We start from the raw sequence: 27046 nt of genomic DNA, 5'->3' as shown, positions 1-27046 counted from the left end.
CTACATTAATCTATACTATGAAGGAGTAAAGGAGTGTACTACTGTCCTGACAAATACATTCTGTCCTCCAATGGATGATGGGATGAAACTAAAATTTCTCTGAAGATTCATATCATCATAACATGACATTTCCTGCGGGAGACATTACGTGTGAAGTAGAGTTCTGTCTACCTCAGAATAGTATATGAAGAATGGATGGAGGAAACTGATGTTTTAACTGCCAGAAGTCAAGGAGGACTGGAGCTGATCTCTGTGATTAAGATTTAACAAGATCATGTCACCCATGAACTCAGAAAAGTTGACAATTCAGGGACAGTACCTGTGCAAAATCCACAATTGATTAGATCAGTGTGTGATGGGGTGGATCAAAAGTACCAGTATGTACAGAAAATTATTGACAGTTGATGGTGGCTAGCAGATTGTGTCAATTTTCTCTATGGATGTAGCACCTTATAGGCTGTTTATGCTCTAGTAGATGAAAACATTTCCATGCACATGTGGGAGCACTAAATGTGTCAAAGGATTGGATGAAAGAATCATGCTCATAACATTTTTCCTTGTAAAGTTCATTTGATGCTTTCACTTTACATGTCATTTTATGTCTATAAGTGGTTTGGCAATAGGCTGAGAATAATAGTTCTTAAAAAATACAGAAAAAATGGGGAAAGATATAAAGTTGTAAGTGGAACATAGAAGAGATATGTGAGTTGTTGGAGTGGAGATGGGGTACATAGTTACCAAACTGAGAGACTAGGTGTCAGATAGACACACTGGTAGGCATGCAGATAGGCAGAGAATTAATGGCTAGGTCAGAAAGGTGATCTCCTTGCTGTCTCCTGTTCTGTATCCTTGATAACAGTTAAGATTTACAAGTCCCAACACTTGAACTGTCTTCTAGAGACCCTGATCTTTGACACTGACTTCTAAGATTGATCACTTGATAACAATTAGTATCTGCCAGTATATCCAAGCTCATAACAGATTTAAAGTGACTTCTAAGTTTGGTCTGAGGGACCAGGTATGAGAGACTTATTATTGTAAGTAGATAAGTAGCAAAGCCAAAATAATAAATTAAATGTGGAAACTCACAAAACCATTCCTCCTTCACACTCCTGACAGGAAATACATGAATAACAACTTAAAACAACTGTCTATTTTCTACTGTATGCCTCCTGTTGATGGAGTGACTTCATAAGGTAAAGGCTAGAGTAGGAGATGTGTGTGTGTATATATATATATATATATATATATATATATATATATATATATATATATATCAGATGCACCTCAGTCAAACATCCTGTCTAAAAACTGACCTGTGCTAAATTAGGGGAGAAAAACTCATACAGGCTTTCAAATACCAGGCCCTGAGATGTGACCAGCTTTCTGACTTTCCCCTGTACTTTGTAGAGGAACATTTTCTTTGTATATATCTTACCACTATGTGGTCCTTATAACTAGGAGATATCTTGTTTAAAACTACTTTATATGTTAGTTAATATTGACATGATTCTGCTGCTATGAGTTGTGATTCAAGATTTCTATTCATATAATACTTTAATTGACAGAATACACATTTGAAAATCCTGAAATTTATAAACCCAATCAAGACTCCTAGCCTGAGAAATGTTCAGGGTCACTTGGCTTTTGTCTGGAATATCTCTTGGAGTTTACCAAACTCATCCAATCATAAATTCAGGAAAACCATAAGGAGACATGAAATTTGACATGTAAGTTGCCTATACCCTCAGTCCTTCCTGGAACGTGGGGTTAATTTTATGTCCTTCATTGTATAAAATAGGATCTACCCAAGCCCAGTTCAGTCTTTGTATCTTAGGAAGCCAATTTAACTGTTTAGTAAACAGAGACCAGTGAACACATCTTCAAATTGTACTAATTAGCTAACACTTATACTCCATAGTAATTTTTCGTCTAACTGTCCTTCCTGAAACTGATTCAGGTGCCTAAAGCAGGGGTGTTCATAGGGAAATTTGTATAATTGCTCTTGTGTTTGGAGATAGACATCTGTTGAATAAATTCCTATATATAAGATCCTTTTACTTCCTTAGTGTTAAAAGTGAGAGGGGATATCCACTGTATGGAGAAAGAATTGAATGATAGTTTCTTTCTTTCTCACACTAGAAGTTATTGGACACTCCTGAAATTTATGACAGCAACTATGATCAGAATAACCAAGACTATGAATTCCTTCTTCTGTTCATTTATCCTTCTAATTTTTACCCTACCCACTTTCCCACTAAGAACTTACTAATGGTTTTCACCTTAATCAATTCAAACAAACAAAAATTTTTCTTTCAATTAAAGCCTCTGACTTTAATATATAAAATGTATTAATGAAACAGAGACCTGGGCCATACAGACAATGGGCTCATATTCTCAGGAGTTAGGGACATTGTCTTGAGCATGTCCTAAAAAGAAGGATACAGGCTAAGGTAAACAGAAGGCTTGTAATTGGGCAAAGGGATTCCTGCATTTAGGTTTCCTATGAGATGCACTAAGGCTGATTTCTGTTCATCAGGCCAACCACTACCCCCTTTAACTGCCACCAACAGTCACCTGCCTTGGGCATACACATGGACTTTCACATGAATCTAAAACCTTCATCAATTCATACAAACACAGGCAGGCAATTACAGTTTAAACAATGCATACTTTCAAAAGAGTTACAGTTTACTGTACTCAAAGGCAGACTAGTAGCCTGAGGTCACCAAAAATCCTTTCAATATACCCATGGAATGTCTTCATTCTACCTTAGGTTGTATTATCCAAAATGGATTATTTGGTTTTCCTCGTTGTATTGTATAATGTTTGAATCATTGTGTTATGGTCTACAGAATTAAAAATGACTTAATATGTTCAAAACTTTGTTCTTCTAATTTTTTTCTCCTTTACTTACTAAAATATCTAGGTAAGAGGTAGCTTATTTCTCAGATTTGAGATTGTCCAAACTTTAATTCATTCTGTGGATGAGGTTAGGATGAAACCAGTTTTCATTCCCTGCCATTTTGTGCTAAGAAAGAGGCTTTAGGGAGCCAGTGTCTGCCTTTCTAAAACCTGATCCTCTAAACAGTGATTTGTAGAGGATGTGAGTGAAGGAGTTTTGCCTACAGTGTGGTATGGAAGAGGCTTTGAGTGAACCAGTGTCTACCTCTGAGAATCCATGTTGGCCTAACATGATCTGCCTAAGGACGGTTTCAGGAAAAATAGTGTGATGTCTAACTCAGTCTAATATATGGATGCATGAAAGGACTTAACATCTCCTTAACCCATGTTTTCTAATCTTGATCAGCCCTAATGTGGAGTATAGGTCAGAACTATTGAAACTCACCTCCATCTGCCTTAGTTAGGAGGAGTGTGTGAACAATTACCACCGTTGGGAATGCATGTTTTCCTACATTAATCTATACTATGAAGGAGTAAAGGAGTGTACTACTGTCCTGACAAATACATTCTGTCCTCCAATGGATGATGGGATGAAACTAAAATTTCTCTGAAGATTCATATCATCATAACATGACATTTCCTGCGGGAGACATTACGTGTGAAGTAGAGTTCTGTCTACCTCAGAATAGTATATGAAGAATGGATGGAGGAAACTGATGTTTTAACTGCCAGAAGTCAAGGAGGACTGGAGCTGATCTCTGTGATTAAGATTTAACAAGATCATGTCACCCATGAACTCAGAAAAGTTGACAATTCAGGGACAGTACCTGTGCAAAATCCACAATTGATTAGATCAGTGTGTGATGGGGTGGATCAAAAGTACCAGTATGTACAGAGATCTATTGACAGTTGATGGTGGCTAGCAGATTGTGTCAATTTTCTCTATGGATGTAGCACCTTATAGGCTGTTTATGCTCTAGTAGATGAAAACATTTCCATGCACATGTGGGAGCACTAAATGTGTCAAAGGATTGGATGAAAGAATCATGCTCATAACATTTTTCCTTGTAAAGTTCATTTGATGCTTTCACTTTACATGTCATTTTATGTCTATAAGTGGTTTGGCAATAGGCTGAGAATAATAGTTCTTAAAAAATACAGAAAAAATAGGGAAAGATATAAAGTTGTAAGTGGAACATAGAAGAGATATGTGAGTTGTTGGAGTGGAGATGGGGTACATAGTTACCAAACTGAGAGGCTAGGTGTCAGATAGACACACTGGTAGGCATGCAGATAGGCAGAGAATTAATGGCTAGGTCAGAAAGGTGATCTCCTTGCTGTCTCCTGTTCTGTATACTTGATAACAGTTAAGATTTACAAGTCCCAACACTTGAACTGTCTTCTAGAGACCCTGATCTTTGACACTGACTTCTAAGATTGATCACTTGATAACAATTAGTATCTGCCAGTATACCCAAGCTCATAACAGATTTAAAATGACTTCTAAGTTTGGTCTGAGGGACTAGGTATGAGAGACTTATTATTGTAAGTAGATAAGTAGCAAAGCCAAAATAATACATTAAATGTGGAAACTCAAAAAACCATTCCTCCTTCACACTCCTGATAGGAAATACATGAATAACAACTTAAAACAACTGTCTATTTTCTACTGTATGCCTCCTGTTGATGGAGTGACTTCATAAGGTAAAGGCTAGAGTAGGAGATGTGTGTGTGTATATATATATATATATATATATGTATATATATATATATATATATATATATATATCAGATGCACCTCAGTCAAACATCCTGTCTAAAAACTGACCTGTGCTAAATTAGGGGAGAAAAACTCATACAGGCTTTCAAATACCAGGCCCTGAGATGTGACCAGCTTTCTGACTTTCCCCTGTACTTTGTAGAGGAACATTTTCTTTGTATATATCTTACCACTATGTGGTCCTTATAACTAGGAGATATCTTGTTTAAAACTACTTTATATGTTAGTTAATATTGACATGATTCTGCTGCTATGAGTTGTGATTCAAGATTTCTATTCATATAATACTTTAATTGACAGAATACACATTTGAAAATCCTGAAATTTATAAACCCAATCAAGACTCCTAGCCTGAGAAATGTTCAGGGTCACTTGGCTTTTGTCTGGAATATCTCTTGGAGTTTACCAAACTCATCCAATCATAAATTCAGGAAAACCATAAGGAGACATGAAATTTGACATGTAAGTTGCCTATACCCTCAGTCCTTCCTGGAACGTGGGGTTAATTTTATGTCCTTCATTGTATAAAATAGGATCTACCCAAGCCCAGTTCAGTCTTTGTATCTTAGGAAGCCAATTTAACTGTTTAGTAAACAGAGACCAGTGAACACATCTTCAAATTGTACTAATTAGCTAACACTTATACTCCATAGTAATTTTTCGTCTAACTGTCCTTCCTGAAACTGATTCAGGTGCCTAAAGCAGGGGTGTTCATAGGGAAATTTGTATAATTGCTCTTGTGTTTGGAGATAGACATCTGTTGAATAAATTCCTATATATAAGATCCTTTTACTTCCTTAGTGTTAAAAGTGAGAGGGGATATCCACTGTATGGAGAAAGAATTGAATGATAGTTTCTTTCTTTCTCACACTAGAAGTTATTGGACACTCCTGAAATTTATGACAGCAACTATGATCAGAATAACCAAGACTATGAATTCCTTCTTCTGTTCATTTATCCTTCTAATTTTTACCCTACCCACTTTCCCACTAAGAACTTACTAATGGTTTTCACCTTAATCAATTCAAACAAACAAAAATTTTTCTTTCAATTAAAGCCTCTGACTTTAATATATAAAATGTATTAATGAAACAGAGACCTGGGCCATACAGACAATGGGCTCATATTCTCAGGAGTTAGGGACATTGTCTTGAGCATGTCCTAAAAAGAAGGATACAGGCTAAGGTAAACAGAAGGCTTGTAATTGGGCAAAGGGATTCCTGCATTTAGGTTTCCTATGAGATGCACTAAGGCTGATTTCTGTTCATCAGGCCAACCACTACCCCCTTTAACTGCCACCAACAGTCACCTGACTTGGGCATACACATGGACTTTCACATGAATCTAAAACCTTCATCAATTCATACAAACACAGGCAGGCAATTACAGTTTAAACAATGCATACTTTCAAAAGAGTTACAGTTTACTGTACTCAAAGGCAGACTAGTAGCCTGAGGTCACCAAAAATCCTTTCAATATACCCATGGAATGTCTTCATTCTACCTTAGGTTGTATTATCCAAAATGGATTATTTGGTTTTCCTCGTTGTATTGTATAATGTTTGAATCATTGTGTTATGGTCTACAGAATTAAAAATGACTTAATATGTTCAAAACTTTGTTCTTCTAATTTTTTTCTCCTTTACTTACTAAAATATCTAGGTAAGAGGTAGCTTATTTCTCAGATTTGAGATTGTCCAAACTTTAATTCATTCTGTGGATGAGGTTAGGATGAAACCAGTTTTCATTCCCTGCCATTTTGTGCTAAGAAAGAGGCTTTAGGGAGCCAGTGTCTGCCTTTCTAAAACCTGATCCTCTAAACAGTGATTTGTAGAGGATGTGAGTGAAGGAGTTTTGCCTACAGTGTGGTATGGAAGAGGCTTTGAGTGAACCAGTGTCTACCTCTGAGAATCCATGTTGGCCTAACATGATCTGCCTAAGGACGGTTTCAGGAAAAATAGTGTGATGTCTAACTCAGTCTAATATATGGATGCATGAAAGGACTTAACATCTCCTTAACCCATGTTTTCTAATCTTGATCAGCCCTAATGTGGAGTATAGGTCAGAACTATTGAAACTCACCTCCATCTGCCTTAGTTAGGAGGAGTGTGTGAACAATTACCACCGTTGGGAATGCATGTTTTCCTACATTAATCTATACTATGAAGGAGTAAAGGAGTGTACTACTGTCCTGACAAATACATTCTGTCCTCCAATGGATGATGGGATGAAACTAAAATTTCTCTGAAGATTCATATCATCATAACATGACATTTCCTGCGGGAGACATTACGTGTGAAGTAGAGTTCTGTCTACCTCAGAATAGTATATGAAGAATGGATGGAGGAAACTGATGTTTTAACTGCCAGAAGTCAAGGAGGACTGGAGCTGATCTCTGTGATTAAGATTTAACAAGATCATGTCACCCATGAACTCAGAAAAGTTGACAATTCAGGGACAGTACCTGTGCAAAATCCACAATTGATTAGATCAGTGTGTGATGGGGTGGATCAAAAGTACCAGTATGTACAGAGATCTATTGACAGTTGATGGTGGCTAGCAGATTGTGTCAATTTTCTCTATGGATGTAGCACCTTATAGGCTGTTTATGCTCTAGTAGATGAAAACATTTCCATGCACATGTGGGAGCACTAAATGTGTCAAAGGATTGGATGAAAGAATCATGCTCATAACATTTTTCCTTGTAAAGTTCATTTGATGCTTTCACTTTACATGTCATTTTATGTCTATAAGTGGTTTGGCAATAGGCTGAGAATAATAGTTCTTAAAAAATACAGAAAAAATAGGGAAAGATATAAAGTTGTAAGTGGAACATAGAAGAGATATGTGAGTTGTTGGAGTGGAGATGGGGTACATAGTTACCAAACTGAGAGGCTAGGTGTCAGATAGACACACTGGTAGGCATGCAGATAGGCAGAGAATTAATGGCTAGGTCAGAAAGGTGATCTCCTTGCTGTCTCCTGTTCTGTATACTTGATAACAGTTAAGATTTACAAGTCCCAACACTTGAACTGTCTTCTAGAGACCCTGATCTTTGACACTGACTTCTAAGATTGATCACTTGATAACAATTAGTATCTGCCAGTATACCCAAGCTCATAACAGATTTAAAATGACTTCTAAGTTTGGTCTGAGGGACTAGGTATGAGAGACTTATTATTGTAAGTAGATAAGTAGCAAAGCCAAAATAATACATTAAATGTGGAAACTCAAAAAACCATTCCTCCTTCACACTCCTGATAGGAAATACATGAATAACAACTTAAAACAACTGTCTATTTTCTACTGTATGCCTCCTGTTGATGGAGTGACTTCATAAGGTAAAGGCTAGAGTAGGAGATGTGTATAGATATATATATATATCAGATGCACCTCAGTCAAACATCCTGTCTAAAAACTGACCAGTGCTAAATCAGGGGAGAAAAACTCATACAGGCTTTCAAATACCAGGCCCTGAGATGTGACTGGGTTTCCAGCTTTCTGACTTTCCCCTGTACTTTGTAGAGGAACATTTTCTTTGTATATATCTTACCACTATGTGGTCCTTATAACTAGGAGATATCTTGTTTAAAACTACTTTATATGTTAGTTAATATTGACATGATTCTGCTGCTATGAGTTGTGATTCAAGATTTCTATTCATATAATACTTTAATTGACAGAATACACATTTGAAAATCCTGAAATTTATAAACCCAATCAAGACTCCTAGCCTGAGAAATGTTCAGGGTCACTTGGTTTTTGTCTGGAATATCCCTTGGAGTTTACAAAACTCATCCAATCATAAATTCAGGAAAACCATAAGGAGACATGAAATTTGACAGGTAATTTGCCTATACCCTCAGTCCTTCCTGGAAAGTGGGGTTAATTTTATGTCCTTCACTCTATCAAAGAGGATCTACTCAGGCCCAGCTCAGTCTTTGTATTCTCGGAAGCCAATTTAACTGTTTAGTAACCATAGGCCAGTGAACACATCTTCTAATTTTACAAATTACCTAACACTTACACTCCATAGTAATTTTTTCCTCCAACTGTCCTTGCTGAAACTGATTCAGGTGCCTAAAGCAGGGGTTTTCATAGGGAAATTTGTATAAATGCTCTGTTTTGAGATAGACAGACTGTTGTATAAGGTCCTGTATGTATTATCCTTTTACTTCCTCAATGTTCAATGTGGGAGAGGCCATCTACTGTTTTGATCTAGAATTGAATGTTTGGTTCTTCTCTCCCTCATGCTAGAAGTTATTGGACAATCCTGAAAAGTATGACAAGAACTGTGTTTGGCATAACCAAGACTGTGAATGCCTTCTCCTGTTTATTTACCTTCTAATTGGTACTCTACCCACTTACACATTAAGAGCATACTAAATATGTTCACATTAATCAATTCAAACAAACATTTTTTTTCAATTAAAGCCTTTGACTTTAATAGATAAAATGTATTAAACAGAGACCTTTGCCTTACAGGCAATATGATCATATTATCAGGGAGTGTGGGAATTGTCTTTAGTATGTCCTATAGAGAAGGATTCAGGCTAAGGCAAACACAAAGCTTTTAATTGGGCAAAGGGATTCCTTCATTCATCAATCCTAGGAGATACACTAAGGCTGATTTCTGTTCATCAGGCAAACCATACCACCTTTAACTGCCACCAACAGTCATCTGCCTTGGGCATAGGCATGGACTTTCACATGAATCTGAAAATCCTGCATCATTTCATAAAACCTGTACATGAATCAGGGACAGTATCTGTACAATATAAACCATTGAATGGTTCAGTGTTTATTGAGTGTTGATCAAAAGTTGCAGTCTGTAGCCAGGACCTCTTGACAGTTGATGGTAGTTGTAGGACATACTCAATTTTCTATAAGCATATTGCACCTCATAGGTATTTTATGCTCCAGTCGAAGATATAATTTTTATGGATATGTGAGAGCATTAAATGTGTTACAGACCTGGATGATAGAAAATGCTCTGAAAAGGTACTCCTGTCTCATTTTGTCAGTCTATCTGTTGAAATAACAGGCTCCTAGAAATGAAAATTTCCCTAGGTATCTCATGCTGAGGGAAGAATAATGACCAAGTCCATGAATAAGATCTCATAAAATCTTAACATTTTTTATGATGCCTTACAGGTTGAATAATGCACAGTCTTGGGGGGTTGAATCACATTTAAACAGGAATCCTATTTACATGTCTATATCCTAGACTCTCTTTATAAACAGTAATATAAGTTCCTGAACATAAGTTGAACACTGGAGGTACAGATCCTTATTCCCAATAAGGCCATATGAAATAAATATGTTTTTTTCTTTCTACTAATGATTTGGTGGTTTTAGTTTACATGTTGTCAATCTATGTCTAAAACTGGTTTGGGGCACAAGCTGAGTGTAATAGTTCAAAAACAACTAAAAATCATATATCCAAAGATAGGAAATTTTGAGTGGGACACAGAGGTGATATATGAGAAATTAAGAGTGGAAATGGGCTAGGAAAAGTCTGAAACTCAGAGAATAGGAGTCAGACAGACTCCTAGGTAGGCATAGAGATAGGGCAGAATCCATGCCTCGGTCAGAAAGTTGTTTTCATTGTTTTCTTATAGTCTGGATCCTTGTCATCTGTTAAGATTTACCAAGGGCCTTTAGGTCAACACTCCTTTAGTGACACTGTTTGTTGAACCTCATGTTATCTATTTACCTTTTGTCAGGTGGAAGCAGTTAAGATCAGTCAGTATTCTGAGCCCATAATGGACATAAATGTGACTTCCAAGTTTAATCTGACTAGGTATAAGAGACATTCCTTCTATGTAGAGAGATAGGTAAAGAAGCCAAGATAAGGTAGGACAAAGTGGCAGATTCACAAAATGCCTTCTCCTTCACATTCCTTATCAGCTGAGACAAGATACTAACAGCTCAAAACAACTGTCTTTCTTTCATGCCAGCAAGCCTCCTGCTGATGGACTGACTTCATATGTTCAAGCCTAGAGCAGGACATATGTATAACATATGTTACTCAGTCAACCATCTTAACTGTCTGAAATCTGACCAAGGCTAAATTAGGTGAGGAAAACTCCTGGAGCCAGTCACATGCCTGCCCTTGAGACTTGACTGGGTTTCCAGCTTTCTGAGACTGCCCTTTCATTTGCTGTGGGTCAAGTTCTCTGTGTACTTCCCTCATGAGTGCCCTTCACATCCCCAAGAAACAGCTTTTCTTAAACTATGGTTTATGTTTGCTACTTTTGAGATGTCTCTGATGCTACATGTTGTTCTCGATAACTTCTTGTCTTTTAATTCTTTAATTGCCAGAGAAAATGAACTGAATCAAGCAAACTCGTCTAAGTCATGTTATGTGTCATTTTGTCTCTCATTGGGGATTTCTCTGGGGATCAGCAACCTCTTCAGATTAAAAGTCAGGACAAAGTGTAAGGGGACAGAAAATAAAACAGATAAGTTGCCTTACACCTTTCCTCCACGATGGCAAAGGGGGTTAATTTTATTATCGTCACTCTATCAAAGAGGGTTGCCTTAGACATACCTCTGTCTTTGTACCCAAGGAAGTCAATTTAACTGTTCAGTAACCAGAGACCAGTGAACACAGCTTCAAAGTATACTAAGGCCTATACTCCAGAGTAATCAGACTTTACACTCTAATTGGTATAACTCATCCAGGTGTGTAAAGGTTGGGCATTCTTAGGGAAATTTGTAAAATTGTTCTCTGTGTGGAGACAGATGGAGTGTTGGATAATATTTTGTATACCTTATCCTGAAACTTCCTTGATGTTAAATATTAGAGAGGCCAAATACTGTTTTGAAATAGAAAAGAATGATATTTTTCTTCTTTCCTTCACCATAGAAGATATTTGACAAAATCCTGAAACTAAATATAGCTACTCTGCTCCTCTGAGCTAACACTATGAATTCTTCCCTCTGTTTATTTACTTTGCTAACTGGGGCCCTCTACTTACTCAATAAGATAAATCAAATGTTTTTACCTTTATGTTTTCTAAGTAACAAAATTTTCTGCTTTAAATTAAAGCCCCTAAATGTCCCTATTTGATAGGTGAGATTTATGAATCCTACTGAGACCCTTTCCTGATACTCAGTGGGCTCATATTATCATGGACATTGTCAAAAAAATGTAACTATCTGCTTTGTCACAATTTTGTATTATGACTGCATCAAGATGGACGCAGTTTTGCGACTTGGCCTCCATCTTGTTTAATGTAACCATATAACTCCAGTCAACTGTAACTGTACCCAAAGAACTTCCTACTGATAATGAATTCTTCCACAGGTTATCTTTCATGCCCTCCCCTTCTGTCACCTCTGATATATTAGGTAATACCTGACATTCATTTTGTCCAGTATTATCACAAGATGGCATGTCCCAAATACAAGAACTCTGGATAAGATAAACAGAAAACTTGTTATTGGACAAAGGGATTACTATATTCAGCATTCCTAGGGGAAGTACTAAGGCTGATTAATATTTATCAGACAAATCACTACCTCCTCTAACTGCCACCAACTGTCACCAGCCTTGGGCATAGGCATGGCCTTGTACATGAATCTGGAAAACCTGAATCAACTAACAAAACCACATACAGGCAATTATATTTAAGCAATACATACTTTCCCAACAATTACTGTTTTCTATTCTCAGAGGCAGACCAGTAGTCTGATGCCACAAAAAAATCTTTTCTGTCTACCCCTGGAGTATCTTCACTGTACCTTGGGTTGTAAAATCCAAGATGGATAATTTTGTTTTTTTTTTCATTGTACTGTGTTGTGTTTGAATCATTCTGTTACTGTCACAAGAGATTGAAAATGACTTAATTTGATTACAGTTGTATACTTCTAATTTTTTTCTCCATTACTTTGTAAAATATCTAGGTAAATGGTAGCTTATCTCTCTGATTTGCGATTGTGAAAACTTTAATTCATTCTGTGAATAGGGTTAGGATGGAACCAGTTTGCCTTCAATGTCATTCTGTCCTAAGAAAGTGGAGTGAGGGAGCCAGTGTCTGCCTTTATGAAAACTGATTCTCTAACAGTTATTTGAAGAAGATATGAGTGAAGGAGAGAGTTTAGCTTACAGTGTTCTATGGATGAGTCTTTGACTGAGCCAATGTCTACCTCTGAGAATCCATGTTGGTCTAACATGATCTGTCCTAAGGAGGGTGTCAGGAGTAAAATAATGTGATGCCTAATTCAGTCTATCCTATGGAGGCATGAAAGGAGTTAATATATCCTTAATCCATGTTGTTCTAATCTTTATGTGTAATAAAGAGAGGTATAGGGGAAGATATAAGTTCACCTCCATCAGTCTTACTTAGAGAGCTTATATGGAAATATTATCTGTCTTTAAGAGTGCATGTTTTTGTACCTTAATCTATACTATGAAGGAGTAGAGTAGTGAACTCCTGTCCTGTCAAACTCATTCTGTCCTCCTATGGATGACTGGAGAAACATCGTGTTTCCCTGAAGATTCATATCATCGTAACATGGCATTTCCTACAGGAGAGGTTAGGTGTGAACTAGAGTTCTGTCTACCTCAGAATGGTATATGAAGAATGGATGGAGGAAACTGATGTTTTAACTGACAGAAGTCAAGGAGGACTGGAGCTGATCTCTGTGATAACGATTTAACAAGATCATGTCACCCATGACCTCAGAAAAGTTGACAATTCAGGGACAGTACCTGCACAAAATCCATAAAATTGAATAGATCAGTGTGTAATGGTGGTGGATGAAAAGTACCAGTGTGTAGCAGAGACCTATTGACAGTTGATGGTGGTTAGTGGATAGAGTCAATTTTCTCTAAGTATGTAGCACCTTATAGCTTGTTTATGCTCCAGAAGATGAAAACATTTCCATGGACAGGTGGGAGCACTAAATGTGTAAAAGTATTGGATGAAAGGAAAATGCTCATAACATTTTTCTTTGTAAAGTTCATCTGATGCATTCAGTTTACATGTTGTCATTTTATGTCTAAACCTGTTTTGGGCAATAGGCTGAGAATAATAGTTCAAAAATAAAAAAGAAAAAATAGGAAAAGATATGAGGCTGTTAGTGGAACATAGAAGAGATAGGTGAGAAGTTGGAGTGGAGATGGGGTACATAGTTACCAAATTGAGAGACTAGGAGTCAGACAGACACCCTGGTAGTAATGCAGATAACCAGAGAATTAATGGCTAGTTCAGAAAGGTGATCTCTTTGTTGTCTCCTGTTCTCTATTCTTGATATCAGTTAAGATTTATCAAGCCCCATAGATGAAAAGTCCTCTGGGCACCCTGACCTTGAACACTCCTTTCATCTACCCTTGATCACATGATAACAGTTAAAAACAGTCATTATCTTCAATCCCATAACAGGTTTAAAAGTAACCTATAAGTTTGGTCTGGGGGACTAGGTATCAGAGAGACTTATTGGAAGTAGATAAGTAACAAAGCCAAGATAATAAAATAAATGTTGAAACTCACAAAATCACTCCTCCTACACCCACCAGCCATGAATTTAAAGACTAACAGCTTAAAACAACTGTCTTTTTTTTTTTTTTTTGCTGTATGCCTCCTGCTGATGGAATGACTTCATAATTTCAAGGCTAAAGTAGGATATATATATAAAACAGATTCAACTCAGTTAAACATCCTGTCTAAAAATTGACCAGTGCTAAATTAGGGGAGAAAAATTCCTACAGGCTTTCAAATGCCAGGTCCTGAGATGTGATTGAGTTTCCAGCTTTCTGACTCTCCCCTACTTTATACTTTTGTACTTTATAGAGGGACATTTTCTCTGTATACTTCTTGCTACTATGTGGCCATCAAAACTAGTAGATACCTCCTTTAAAACTACTTTTTGTGTTTGTTACATTTGACATATCTCTGCTACTATGTGTTGTGATTCAAGATTTCTATTCAAATAATAATTTGACAGAGAACATATTTGAAAATCCTGAAATTTATAAACCCAATCAATACTCCTAGCCTGAGAAATGTTCTCTGTCATTTTGGTTTTTGTCTGGAATATCTCTTAGAGATTACCAAACTCATCCAATCATAAATTCAGCAAAACTGCTAGGAGACAGGAAATTTGACAGGTAAGTTTCCTATACCCTCTGTCCATCCTGCAACATGGGGTTAATTTTATGTCCTTCACTCTATAAAATAGGATCTACTCAGGCCCAGCTCAGTCTTTCTACCCTAGGAAGCCAGTTTAACTGTTTAGAAAGAGAGACCAGTGAGTACATCTTCACATTGTACTAATTACCTAACACCTATACTCCATAGTAATTTGACCTCTCACTTTTCTTGATGAAACTGATCCATCATCGAACTTCTTTTGCTAAGTGGGTACCTATCCACATACCCTAAGATAATACAAAATGATTTTACCTTTATTCTTTCTAAGTAACAAAATTTTCTGCTTTCAATTAAAGCCTCTAAATGTCTGTATTTAATAGGTAATGTATATGAATCCTATGCCTGAGAGTTGATGGGCTCACTGTATTAGGGAGCTGTGTTCACTGTCAAAAAATGTAACCATCTTCTTTGTCACCAGCTTGGATTATGACCTCATCAAAATGGAAGCAGTCTTGTGACTTGGCCTCCATCTTGTTTAATGTAACTACATAACATTAAAGAGTTAATGTAACCATGTAGCCTCAAATAGCTGTAACAGTACCCAAAGAATTATCTAGTTCTGATGAGTCCTCACTTTGGCTATCTTTCTCCCTCTTCCCTCTCTCTCCTCTCTCCTCTCCTCTCTCTCTCTCTCTCTCTCTCTCTCTCTCTCTCTCTCTCTCACCCCTCTTTCTGGTAGGCAATATCAGATATTTGTTTGGTCCAAAGTAGGCCTCGTAATTGTTGTGTGGTGAGAATGTCCTACTCTAGTAAGGTAAACAGAAAGCTTGTTATCAGGCAAAGCAAACCCTATATTCCTCATTTTCAGGGGATAAACTAAGGCTGACTTCAGTTTATCAGGCCAATTATTACCTCTATTAACTGCCTCCAACTGTCAACTGCCTTCAGCAGAGGCCTGGAGTTGTTGATAAATCTTAACCGTCTACATAAATTCATAAAACTCGATGTGGGTAACTACAGTATAAAATTTATGTTCTCATCAGTTACTCTTCTCTTTTCTCAGTGGCAGACTAGTAGTTTGAGGTCACCAATAAACTATTCTATCTACCTATGGAGCATCTTTACTCTTCCTTAGACAATATAATCCAAGATAGTTTATTTTCTATTTTCTTACTCTTCTGCCTTTTGTTTGAATCTTTCAGCTATAGTTAAATTAGATTAACAATGGAAATTACCTAATATGATCACAAAGTTAGTACTTCTAAAATTATTCTCTTTTACGTTCTAAAATGGGTTTTGCTCATGGGTGGTGACACCCAAAGGTATCTTCTCAAAAAGAGAAGGGGAATGTGGACTGGGTGAGGATTTTTGTAATGGGGTAACTGAGAGGAAAATCAGGGTTGATGTTTGGTTGTAAACTGAATAAGTTAATACATTTTAAAAAGACAAAAATATTTAATATATCAAAGATCATTTAACTTATCAGTTTTTGCTATTCTCCACCTTCTGCCAAAGTAATAGTTCCCATTTATATTTCAGATCCCACAAATTTTGTACTCAAATTTCTACTAGTGTAGTAATGTGTCAGCAAACGGATAAAAAACTAACAAACTTGGCACAATGTGAATGTGTCTCATTGAGTAAATCTGGTGTCTAGATTTGGATTTGTAGCTTTGGTAACAAAGATGAAACTTAGTTAAGGATAATATAACAAAAAGATAAAAGCTTCTCTGTTCTCTGCCAGTTAATGAAGTCAAAAGAGGGAATACCTTCAAATTGAGGACCTCCCCAGGGTGGTATTTGTGTGTGTGTGTCTCTGTGTGTGTGTGTATCTGTGTCTCTGTGTCTGTGTGTGTGTGTGTTTGTATATATGTGTGTATATATATAATATTTGGATAACTATCTGTAATTATTTGGAATTAATGTTCTCTAATATGTTATGCTACATCCATGAGGTAATTCCATGTCAAAACTTGGTTTTTGTTTCCTTTTTTGCCCTCACACTTCATTTAAAAAAATTTTGTATATTGAAAAAATTGATATGTCAACTTATAATCTAGGATAGACAATAGCATTTTTGTATTATCAGAACACAGGAAAACATTGTTACATGACTTTCTATATTTTGTTATTGTTGAGATAAGGCCTCATTCTACACAATTTATTTTTTAAATTTTGTGTTTACTATATGAAAATGTGAAGTCTCTATGAGATGACAAACAAGAAATAAAGATAAACTGTAATAAAAATCAAGGCAGTCTAAGAATCTACCAACCTTCAGGATCAAGAAGTTTTTCTATGCCTAACTGGCATTTTGCAATGTTGAAGGCATGTTCCAGTCTTTGGGTGGCTGAGTGCTGTGAAACCACACTATTCCAATCAAACAGGTCGGGCCTGAAACAAACACATACACAAAAAAATATAAATTAATCCACAATGCACTATAAAATCCATTCCAATTCTGAATTGAGAAATTTTAATACCTCAAATCCATAAGAATTAACTGTGATTCTTAGTACCTGTGGTGATAAGCTATAAGCTCATATCTTTGAATGCTTATTCCTGAGTAAATGAAACTGTCTGGGAAGGATTAGGAAGGTTACCCTGTTGGAATAGAAGTCGATTCTGGAGGAACTGTGTCAGTAGGAGTGGGTTTTGAGGCTTCAAAAGCACATGCCAGGCTAGGTCTCTATCTCTTGCCTGAAATTTATAGATCAGATACGAGCTCTCAGCTACCATTCCAGCATCATGCCTGTCTGGCTTCTATTCCTTCCCAACTCCCAACTTCTCCCCCCATGAAGATCATGTATGAACCATTTGAAACTGTGGTCAAACCTCCAATTAATGGATTTTTCTTATAATTTATGTTGGTCACAGTGTCTCCTCACAACAATAGGACAATAACTAGCATTGTCCCTCAAAAAACATTTTGATTTAAATAAATCACATTTTTAAGTTAGAACATTGACATTTCATATGTTAAATGGTGTAGAAATATTCTAAATTATGCCAGAATAAAGTTGGAAAATAAAAATCCATAAAATAAAGAAATTATTATAATTTATTATTCATAAAGTTATATCACATTTTTGAATCTTGATATTAGAATATGAGCCATTTATAGGTAACTCTTGATTTCTTAACCCAATATCATATTTCTTCATTGAACTTCTGCTAATGTATCCCTGTTGAAAAAACAATCCTTTTATGTTTTCTTGACATAATAGGATTACTGTACTCATGAACTCTCACTGTATCAATGGTTGCCTACAGAAGATCTTCAGATCTTCTAAGAGAGGTATTCAGACTAAGCTGGAACTGAATTTGGGATCATATTGAAGCCCAAAACTCACTATTACAAGCCAAGATAGTGTGGAGGCTAGGACTGGGAATTGCTTGTGGTACTTAGGTTAAATCTGTTACACTGTGTTAAAAAAAATGTGTTAAAAATGTGTTAAAAAAATGTATCTGGTAGTGTGGGATATATAGAACAGGCTAGACATGGGAAGAAAACATGAGGAGAGTGGGTATGGATTGGTGTGGTGCCAGCACGGCAGTATATACTCAACAGGCTAGCCCATGAAGGAGGACCTGGGAAGTCTTTGTATGAAGTGTGGTGTAGATGTTGGAAAGGGTCTTGTGAGTAGATGTCAATAGAAACAATACTGGTGGGAGACTCGATGTTGGCTATAAGACTTAACGGTGGGACTAGGTGGGGTGACATATTTGAACCTCAAAGGATCCTAGAGGTACCTACTACAAGATACAGGCAGGAAGGCTACGCTTTGGTACATAGGCTAGATATGGTGAGATGTAGAAAAAGAAGTATAGGGTACTGGGATACTATCACCAAGCTTGACCCTGGAAGAGGACATGGGAAGTCTGCGTAAGAAAATGGGGTAGGCAGAATAAAATGCCCCGTGGGTAGATATGAGTAGCTTATTGGTGGGAACCTAGATGTTTGTTTTTGTACAGGTTGGTATATGATTGACATAGCTACCGATAGTCAAATATATCAGTGTTACTTGGGAATGATTTTAGGGACGACTTTCAGGTTACTAACCAACGATTAAGAGAGACATATTGGACTAAACCATTGAGCATGGAGAAACTTAGGAAATAACTTAGAGAATCAAATGCTCTATTGTGTGTTCTAACATAACTAAAGTGAATGTATGAGGAAGAATGACATGGACAAGTTGTCTTGGGGTTGTTGAAGGGGAAGCCTCCTACTAAAACTAGACTCTCTTTTCCTTCTTAGTTTCCATCTCTCTCTCCCCCATGAGTGTCAGAAATGGTACATTCTGCTCCTTCACCAGGCACGCTCGTGCATCATAGCCATGCTTTGTGACGGCTGAGCACGTGCTCGCCTACTATTGGCTGAGGACCTGGTGACGAACCAGACTTTATGGGTGTGGCCTTCAATGCTCTGGCAGTTGCTCCCGAGCTCTCGAGGTAGCAACACTTGAAAGCTGTTGGCGGCGAGGGTTACTAAGAAATCAAAGGATTTCGTGTAAGAAATCAAAGGATTTCGGATCGGAAATGGATGTTCCGACTTCATCCACCGATTCTCAGGAGGTGAAGCCTATAATGCCAATTAGGACCAAGGCAGCCTGCAAGTTTTATCCTCCTCACATTCTTTGTGGAAAGGTAAGATGACCCACCCTACTAGAGCTCTCTCCCTTGATTTACTGTTCCCTAAAGTGACTAGCTTTCCCCTGTCTGGACTAAATCCCCTTATCTACCTTCACCTTTTTGACAAAGTCCCCTTTACTTATCTTGACTTCATTCTACGTGAATTAACCCTCTTGTGTCTTATCATTACAGGGTGCGAAGACCAACAAGCGTGGGAAACGCGGTGGCGCCCAAAAGGCTTCCACAAAGAAAGACATCGGAGAAACTACTCCACCTGTGGCTAAGAAGTCCAAAGTGGCCAAGGAGCCAACCATGCTGGCGGCAGCAGCCGCCCCTGAGGCAGCAGCCTCACCTGAGTCATCAGCCGCAGCAGCCGCCCCTGAGGCAGCAGCCTCACCTGAGTCATCAGCCGCAGCAGCCGCACCTGAGGCAGCAGCCTCACCTGAGTCATCAGCGGCAGCAGCCGCACCTGAGGCAGCAGCCTCACTTGAGTCATCAGCGGCAGCAGCCGCACCTGAGGCAGCAGCCGCACCTGCTACACCTGCTGCACCTGAGGCAGCAGCCGCACCTGAGGTAGCAGCCGCACCTGCTACACCTGCCGCACCTGAGGCAACAGCTGCACCTGCCGCACCTGAGGCAGCAACTACACCTGCTGCACCTGAGGCACCAGCAGCTGCTCCAGCTGTAGAGGAGGAAGAAATGGTCTGGGAGGCGGCAGCAGTCGTTGGGGAGGCAGCTGTGAAGCCCCCCGAGGAGGAACCGACCAGCGGAGAAGCAGTCGCTACTACAACCATGACCTAGGCAGATAGCCAATAAGATGGCTATCTCAGTGCTGGGAATTCCCCAGAACCCCAGCCCCCAAATAAAAATTAACATATTGATGTTAAAAATAAACTGATTAAAATTTGAAAATATATGTTTCTTTTGAGTCACTAAAGGGGGAACTAGAAAGGGGGAGGAGAAATGGTGGATATATGGCAAGAAAGGGAGTTTGGGTGGGTAGAGACAAAGGAAGGAGGTTGGGTGGTTACAGACAATGGATGGAGTCCTGGTGCTTAGAGACAAGGGTGGGAGGTAGGGGACAAGGGATGGGGTTCCAGTGGGTAGAGACAAGGGGGGGGGGGAGAGACAAGAGATGGAGTTCATCAGGTGGGTAGAAACAAGGGAGCTAGTTGGGGTGGATAGAAATAAGGGAGGGAGTTAGAGAAAGGGAAGGGAGTTCAGGTGCATAGAAACAATGGAGGGAGGTAGAGACAAGGGAGGGAGTTCTAGTGCCTAGAGACAAGGGAGGTAGAGACAAGGGAGGGATTTCGGTGGATAGAGACAAGGGAAGGAGGTAGAGACAAGGGAGGGAGTTTGGGTGGGTAGAGACAATGGAGGGAGGTAGAGAAAGGGGAGGGAGTTCAGGTGGGTAGAGACAAGGGAGGGAGGTAGAGATAAAGGGGGAGTTTGGGTGGACATAGACAATGGAGGGATGTAGAGAAAGGCAAGGGAGTTTGGGTGCATAGAGACAACAGAAGGAGGTAGAGACAATGGAGGGAGTTCGGGTGCCTAGAGACAAGGGAGGTAGGTAGAGGTATCTGAGGGATTTTAGGTGGATAGAGAATGGAGGGAGGTAGAGAAAGGGGGGAGTTTGGGTGGATAGAGACAATGGGGGGATGTAGAAAAAGGGGTGGGAGTTTGGGTGCATAGAGACAAGGGAAGGAGGTAGAGACAAGGGAGGGAGTTTGGGTGGATAGAGAAAATGGAGAGAGGTAGAGAAAGGGGAGGGAGTTAGGGTGGGTGGAGACAAGGGAGGGAGGTAGAGATAAAGGGGGAGTTTGGGTGGGTAGAGACAATGGAGGTATGTAGAGAAAGGTGAGGGAGTTTGGGTGCATAGAGACAAGGGAAGGAGGTAGAGACAAGGGAGGGTTTTGGGTGGATAGAAACAATGGAGGGAGGTAGACACAAGGGAGGGATTTTGGGTGGATAGGGACAATGGAGGAAGGTAGAGAAAGGGGAAGGAGTTTGGGTGGATAGAGACAATGGAGGGATGTAGAGAAAGGGGAGGGAGTTTGGGTACATAGAGACAAGAGAAGGAGGTAGAGACAAGGGAGGGAGTTTGGGTGGGTAGAGACAATGGAGGGAGGTAGAGAAAGGGGAGGGAGTTCAGGTGGGTAGAGACAAGGGAGGGAAGTAGAGATAAAGGGGGAGTTTGGGTGGATATAGATAAGGGAGGGATGTAAAGAAAGGTGAGGGAGTTTGGGTGCACAGAGACAACAGAAGGAAGTAGAGAGAATGGAGGGATTTTAGGTGGATAGAGACAATGGAGGGAGGTATAGAAAGGGGAGGGAGTTCAGGTGGGTAGAGACAAGGGAGGGAGGTAGAGATAAAGGGGGAGTTTGGGTGGATAGAGACAAGGGTGGCAGGCAAAGGCAATGGAGGGAGTTCAGTTGGATAAAGACAATGGAAGGAGGTAGAGTGGAAGGAGTTCAGGTGGGTAGAGACAAGGGTGGCAGTCAAAACAGTCAAAAGCAAGGGGGGAGTTTGGGTGGATAGAGACAATGGAGGGAGCTAGAGAGGAGGGTGTTGGGAACAAGGGAAGGATTTGGGATGGATAGAGTCATTGGAGGGAGGCAGAGATGAAGGAGGGAATTTCTATGGGTACATGAAAAGAGAGGGAATTTGGGTGGGTAGAGACAATGGAGGGATGCAGAGAAAGGTGAGGGGTTTTGGGTGGATAGAGACAAGGGAAGGAGGTAGAGACAACGGAGGGATTTTGGGTGGATAGAGACAATGGAGGAAGGTAGAGAAAGGGGAGGGAGTTCAGGTGGGTAGAGACAAGGGAGGGAGGTAAAGATAAAGGGGGAGTTTGGGTGGGTAGAGACAATGGAGGTATGTAGAGAAAGGTGAGGGAGTTTGGGTGCATAGAGACAAGGGAAGGAGGTAGAGACAAGGGAGGGTTTTGGGTGGATAGAAACAATGGAGGGAGGTAGACACAAGGGAGGGATTTTGGGTGGATAGAGACAATGGAGGAAGGTAGAGAAAGGGGAGGGAGTTTGGGTACATAGAGACAATGGAGGGATGTAGAGAAAGGGGAGGGAGTTTGGGTACATAGAGACAATGGAGGGAGGTAGAGACAAGGGAGGGATTTTGGGTGGATAGAGACAATGGAGGGATGTAGAGAAAGGGGAGGGAGTTTGGGTGGATAGAAACAATGGAAGGAGGTAGAGACAAGGGAGGGATTTTGGGTGGATAGAGACAATGGAGGGATGTAGAGAAAGGGGAGGGAGTTTGGGTACATAGAGACAATGGAGGGAGGTATAGAAAGGGGAGAGAGTTCAGGTGGGTAGAGACAAGGGAGGGAGGTAGAGATAAAGGGGGAGTTTGAGTGGATAGAGACAAGGGTGGCAGGCAAAGTCAATGGAGGGAGTTCAGTTGGATAAAGACAATGGAAGGAGGTAGAGTGGAGGGAGTTCAGGTGGCAGTCAAAACAGTCAAAAGCAAGGGGGGAGTTTGGGTGGATAGAGACAATGGAGGGAGCTAGAGAGGAGGGTGTTCCATTGGGAACAAGGGAAGGATTTGGGATGGATAGAGTCATTGGAGGGAGGCAGAGATGAAGGAGGATATTTCTGTGGGTACATGAAAAGAGAGGAAGTTTGTATGGATACATGACAAGGGAGAGATTTAGGTTTCACAAGATTTGGGGGCCAGTCAAGAAACTTGAGTGAGCATTTGAAAAGGGAGGAAGTTTCCATAGTCAGAATTTGGTATCCAATGGTTGGGGGCAGCCAAAAGTCATAGGTGTGTATATGACACAACAGGGCCATTGGATGGGCATATGGTCGGTTAGGTATTTTGGGAGCTGAAGGGATAAAGGCCAGACAAGGAATTTGGTTGGATATGTGAGAAAGAAGGGAATATGCATAGTCATATGACAAAGAAGGGACTTTAGGTCTATCACAGTTGAGGCCCTTAGCAGAAACTGTTAGACACAAGGATGGTACGGGCAGATCTATGGTCAAATACTGAAAGCAAATTTCCTCTTTTTTACCTTATCTCCTAGATAAGGATAAAGAATACTGAGTACCTCCACCTATATATTTCACTAGATCAGGGAAAAACTTAAGGTTGTGGATTACTTCAACCTATCTGAGGCCATAACACACACAATGTTGTGTAAGTGAAGTGACAGCACTATTACATCAAAGAAGAAAGAATACTTATTAGACTCATTTCTCCTAATGGTGCTTTTATACCCTACCCTGTAACTAAGGACATTGACATATTAAAATATATCAGTCATAACTCAGAGAAAGTAATGATAATTAGAAGTAACAAATATAACCTTGATTATCCTTCATAAGAAATTAGAGTTGATCAAGGCCTTCAGAGTGGGTTCCTTCTATAACAGGCCTAACAAAAATGAAGTTGTCTCTCAATCTATCATACTAGTGAAACAACAGACTTCATAAAAATGTTAATTTTCACAGAAATCTCATTTGGGGCGAATGAAAAGAATCCAGACAAAGGGATAATTTTAACAAACTTCAAACAACCTTGCCAGATAAGACTAATAATCAGACAGTGATGAATCAGTTGATGGTGGATAGAAGTCACATTGTGACCGCAAATGCTAGATGTGAATATCCCTGGCCCTCGATTTAAATTTTAGTCTCATACCAATGCATCATGGTGTACACTAGAGACTTCAGAAAGTTGATATATCTCTTTATCCCTCTTTCCCATGTAGCCACATTGAATAAGTCTTTTCTGGTTTTTACTGTTAATTTGGATCTTTTAATGACCATATTAAGGATAGGTGACTGAACTCAACTTCTCAAGGTATAGAGTGTGACAAAAAGTTTACTAATACATTCAATGTTGTCAATAAATATTGTTTGGAAATATAATCTATTATTTTGTTCTAAAGTTACCCATACTTATATAACAAGCATAAGAGTTTTTTAAATTTACAGTGGCTTTGTAGTAGTTTCTATTGATATGATAAAATGCCATGACTGAGTGTAACTTGGGGAGGAAAGGGTTCATTTTGCTTATACTTCCATACCATAGTCCATCACTGGAAGGAAGTCTGTAGGATTGGGCAGAAACCTAGAGGCAGGAGTTTGATGCAGAGGCCCTGAGAGAGTGCTGTTTATTGGCTTGTACCTCCTTGTTACATACCTCATCCAACAAAGCCACACCCATTTAATCTTTCCCAAATAGTTGTACTAAGTTCAAGTGACTAAGCATTCACAAAGATGAGTATATGGTTTCCTCTCTCATGCTAACCACTACACTTCCCTAGAAGCCACCAACTGTCATTAGTTTGTCAGTTAGAGGTGGAAACTCCTGAGCCTCTTTTCCAGTGCATACTGGAATATTAACTGGATTAATATTATGCAGGTCTTACACATGCCACCACAGCTAGAGGGAATTTATGAAAACAATGTCACCATCATGTCTGGATGATGCTATTTAACTTTTGTCTTCCCCTAGCCTTTGTTGCTTAAAATCTTTTAAAAAGTTTTCGGCAATAGTCTCTGAGCCTTGGGGACAGATGTCCCTATTTCAAATATCCTTAGAGTTACTAATCCTTTTCTCTACTATATTTTCCCACAAGGATTGTGCTTTCCTTGCTCATCAGTTAATCAGGTAATAAAGTTAATCAGTTATCAAAACTAGGAAATGAAGTTAAGGAATATCATTACAAGGCAAAAGAATGGGCTCTGACTCTAACTCTGGGCGTAAGTAGACACATAGCATTGTAATCTTCCAGGAAATGTAAAAGAAATCAAGCAAGCAACATTTGGTAAGGGAACCATTAATAATCAACTTAAATGGGCCTTATAGTCTCACTGTAGAACAGAAGAAATACTTCCCCCAAGAAAGGGTTCCCTTTCAGAAATTTTAGAACTACTAAAAAACCTATTCAAAAACATGCAGGACTTCACAATGTGTTTTTTTTTTGTTTGTTTGTTTTTGTTTGTTTGCTTGTTTGTTTTTGGCCAATGTCTACTCTCATCTCCAAGAGTGTTTCCCTTCAAATCCTTCAAATTTCTTTTTTTTTTCCATTATCACTCTTTACCATTAGGAATATGCAACATTACCTGACAATATTGTCTGTGCATTATATTACATTGCATACATCCTCTGAATTCTTTCAGAGAGCATCAGAATCAGAGATGCATATGGAGACAAGAGGAGATTGTGATAAAAATATTAGACATTATAATCTAGTTATGACTGGATTTCCTCCCTTTTCATAATGGTAAAACATGGTCTCCTCTCCCTTGAGTTCAGTTTATATAAATTACTGTTCCTTTCTTTTAGAATCCAGACCTAACTGCTGCTCAGGCCCCAGTACCTGTGCTAGCATTATATTCTCTCACTACCCTCACAGCTATTGGTATGACTCCTAAAATACATGCCTGTGCATCCGTAATTACCTTGCAGACTCATGGTGTACATGTACTTCTCATTTCCCCAAGTGAGGATGCTAGACTCCAAAACATCAGGGACACCAACAGGTGACTAGGGGCCACATATTCCCCCATTTATCTACTTAATGGGCAAATCTCAAATAGATGTGCTCCTCCCTAAATCTCTCACATCCTCTGACTCCCAATTTCCTTTCTCAGAATTATCTTCCCCTGTGGCCTGCTGGAGAATCAGAGATATAATTTCAAGTATACTGCAACACCTTTCTTCTTCTGAGATGTTTAAAAATGGCCTCATGGGCCTTAATTCTCCTCAGAAGCCCCAGCATGCTGTTGTGTATCTGTCATTCTCCCTTCTGCTGGGGTTAATAGCTGCTCTAATAACCCTGCTCATTCAAGAAGACAATTCCCCTCAGCAATCCCCTTGAAGACAAACACAAAACCATTCATTTCTTCATTTAAAACTTCCATTAGTATTTGTACTTCTGTACTTGGCTAAAGGATTCCTTTTTGTTGCCTAATTTGGGAACTATATGTCTTAGTTCTCTCTTGTCACTTCCATGTTAACCTAAGATGTTAAAGGACCTGTACCTATTTCAGGAGCCAGCTTTGACATGTGATTAAGATAATGGGTTTACTCTGTGAGACTGAAAACCTTGTGACCTCAACTCATGAACTCTACTGTGAATTAACGATTTGACTCAGATATTATGTCTTGAATAATAGGTCTAAGAGGGAATTTAGAAATTCCTCTGTGAATATTGACATCTAAGACATTGTATCCAAGAAGAATGATTTGGTTTTGGACTTGTTCTAATGTTTACATATTCTGCAGGAAGAGATTTATTGCTAGATTAGAGAGAGAACAGTACTTTTGCTACATACAAAAGACAAATTCAAAGGAAGGAAGGAAGGAAGGAAGGAAGGAAGGAAGGAAGGAAGGAAGGAAGGAAGGAAGGAAGGAGAGATAGGGAGAAAGGTAGGGAGAAAGGAAGGACAGAGGAAGGAAGGGGAAAGAAAATGAAAGTGATGACTCTCCTTGTGGAAACTGACAAGGAAACTCTAGACTCAGGCAGTTACATGTTACTCATAATCCTTATGATGATTACATACCTTGGTCTCTGCCAATAAAAATAACTCAAGAGTCAAAACATACATCAGGGAATTCTACACTTGCCTCACAAGAAACATGTGGACTTTAGTATT

At 39.0% G+C, this 27046-nt stretch overlaps 2 protein-coding genes across 11 annotated transcripts in view; one reads left to right on the top strand and one right to left on the bottom strand.

The window, feature by feature from the left end:
- The window catches only part of Dmd (dystrophin, muscular dystrophy), a 2390387-nt gene that overhangs the window by 1698047 nt on the left and 665294 nt on the right, over nucleotides 1-27046 (bottom strand). For all 10 annotated transcript variants that reach the window (XM_006527768.3, XM_017318379.2, XM_017318378.1 and 7 more), the window contains exon 7: nucleotides 17059-17177. In XM_006527768.3, coding sequence (XP_006527831.1) covers nucleotides 17059-17177 — 119 coding nt within the window. The remainder of the gene's footprint in view (nucleotides 1-17058; nucleotides 17178-27046) is intronic.
- Nucleotides 19080-20330, top strand: Tsga8 (testis specific gene A8). The gene is made up of 2 exons (NM_021898.2): nucleotides 19080-19433; nucleotides 19611-20330. The coding sequence occupies exons 1-2, from the start codon at nucleotides 19326-19328 to the stop codon at nucleotides 20217-20219; spliced, it is 717 nt and encodes a 238-aa protein (NP_068698.1). The 5' UTR covers nucleotides 19080-19325; the 3' UTR covers nucleotides 20220-20330.

Source organism: Mus musculus, chromosome X (assembly GCF_000001635.26).
Source record: "Mus musculus strain C57BL/6J chromosome X, GRCm38.p6 C57BL/6J".
Lineage (NCBI taxonomy): Eukaryota > Metazoa > Chordata > Mammalia > Rodentia > Muridae > Mus > Mus musculus.
Note: the sequence above shows the minus strand (reverse complement) of the source record. Positions and strands in the feature narration are given on the sequence as shown.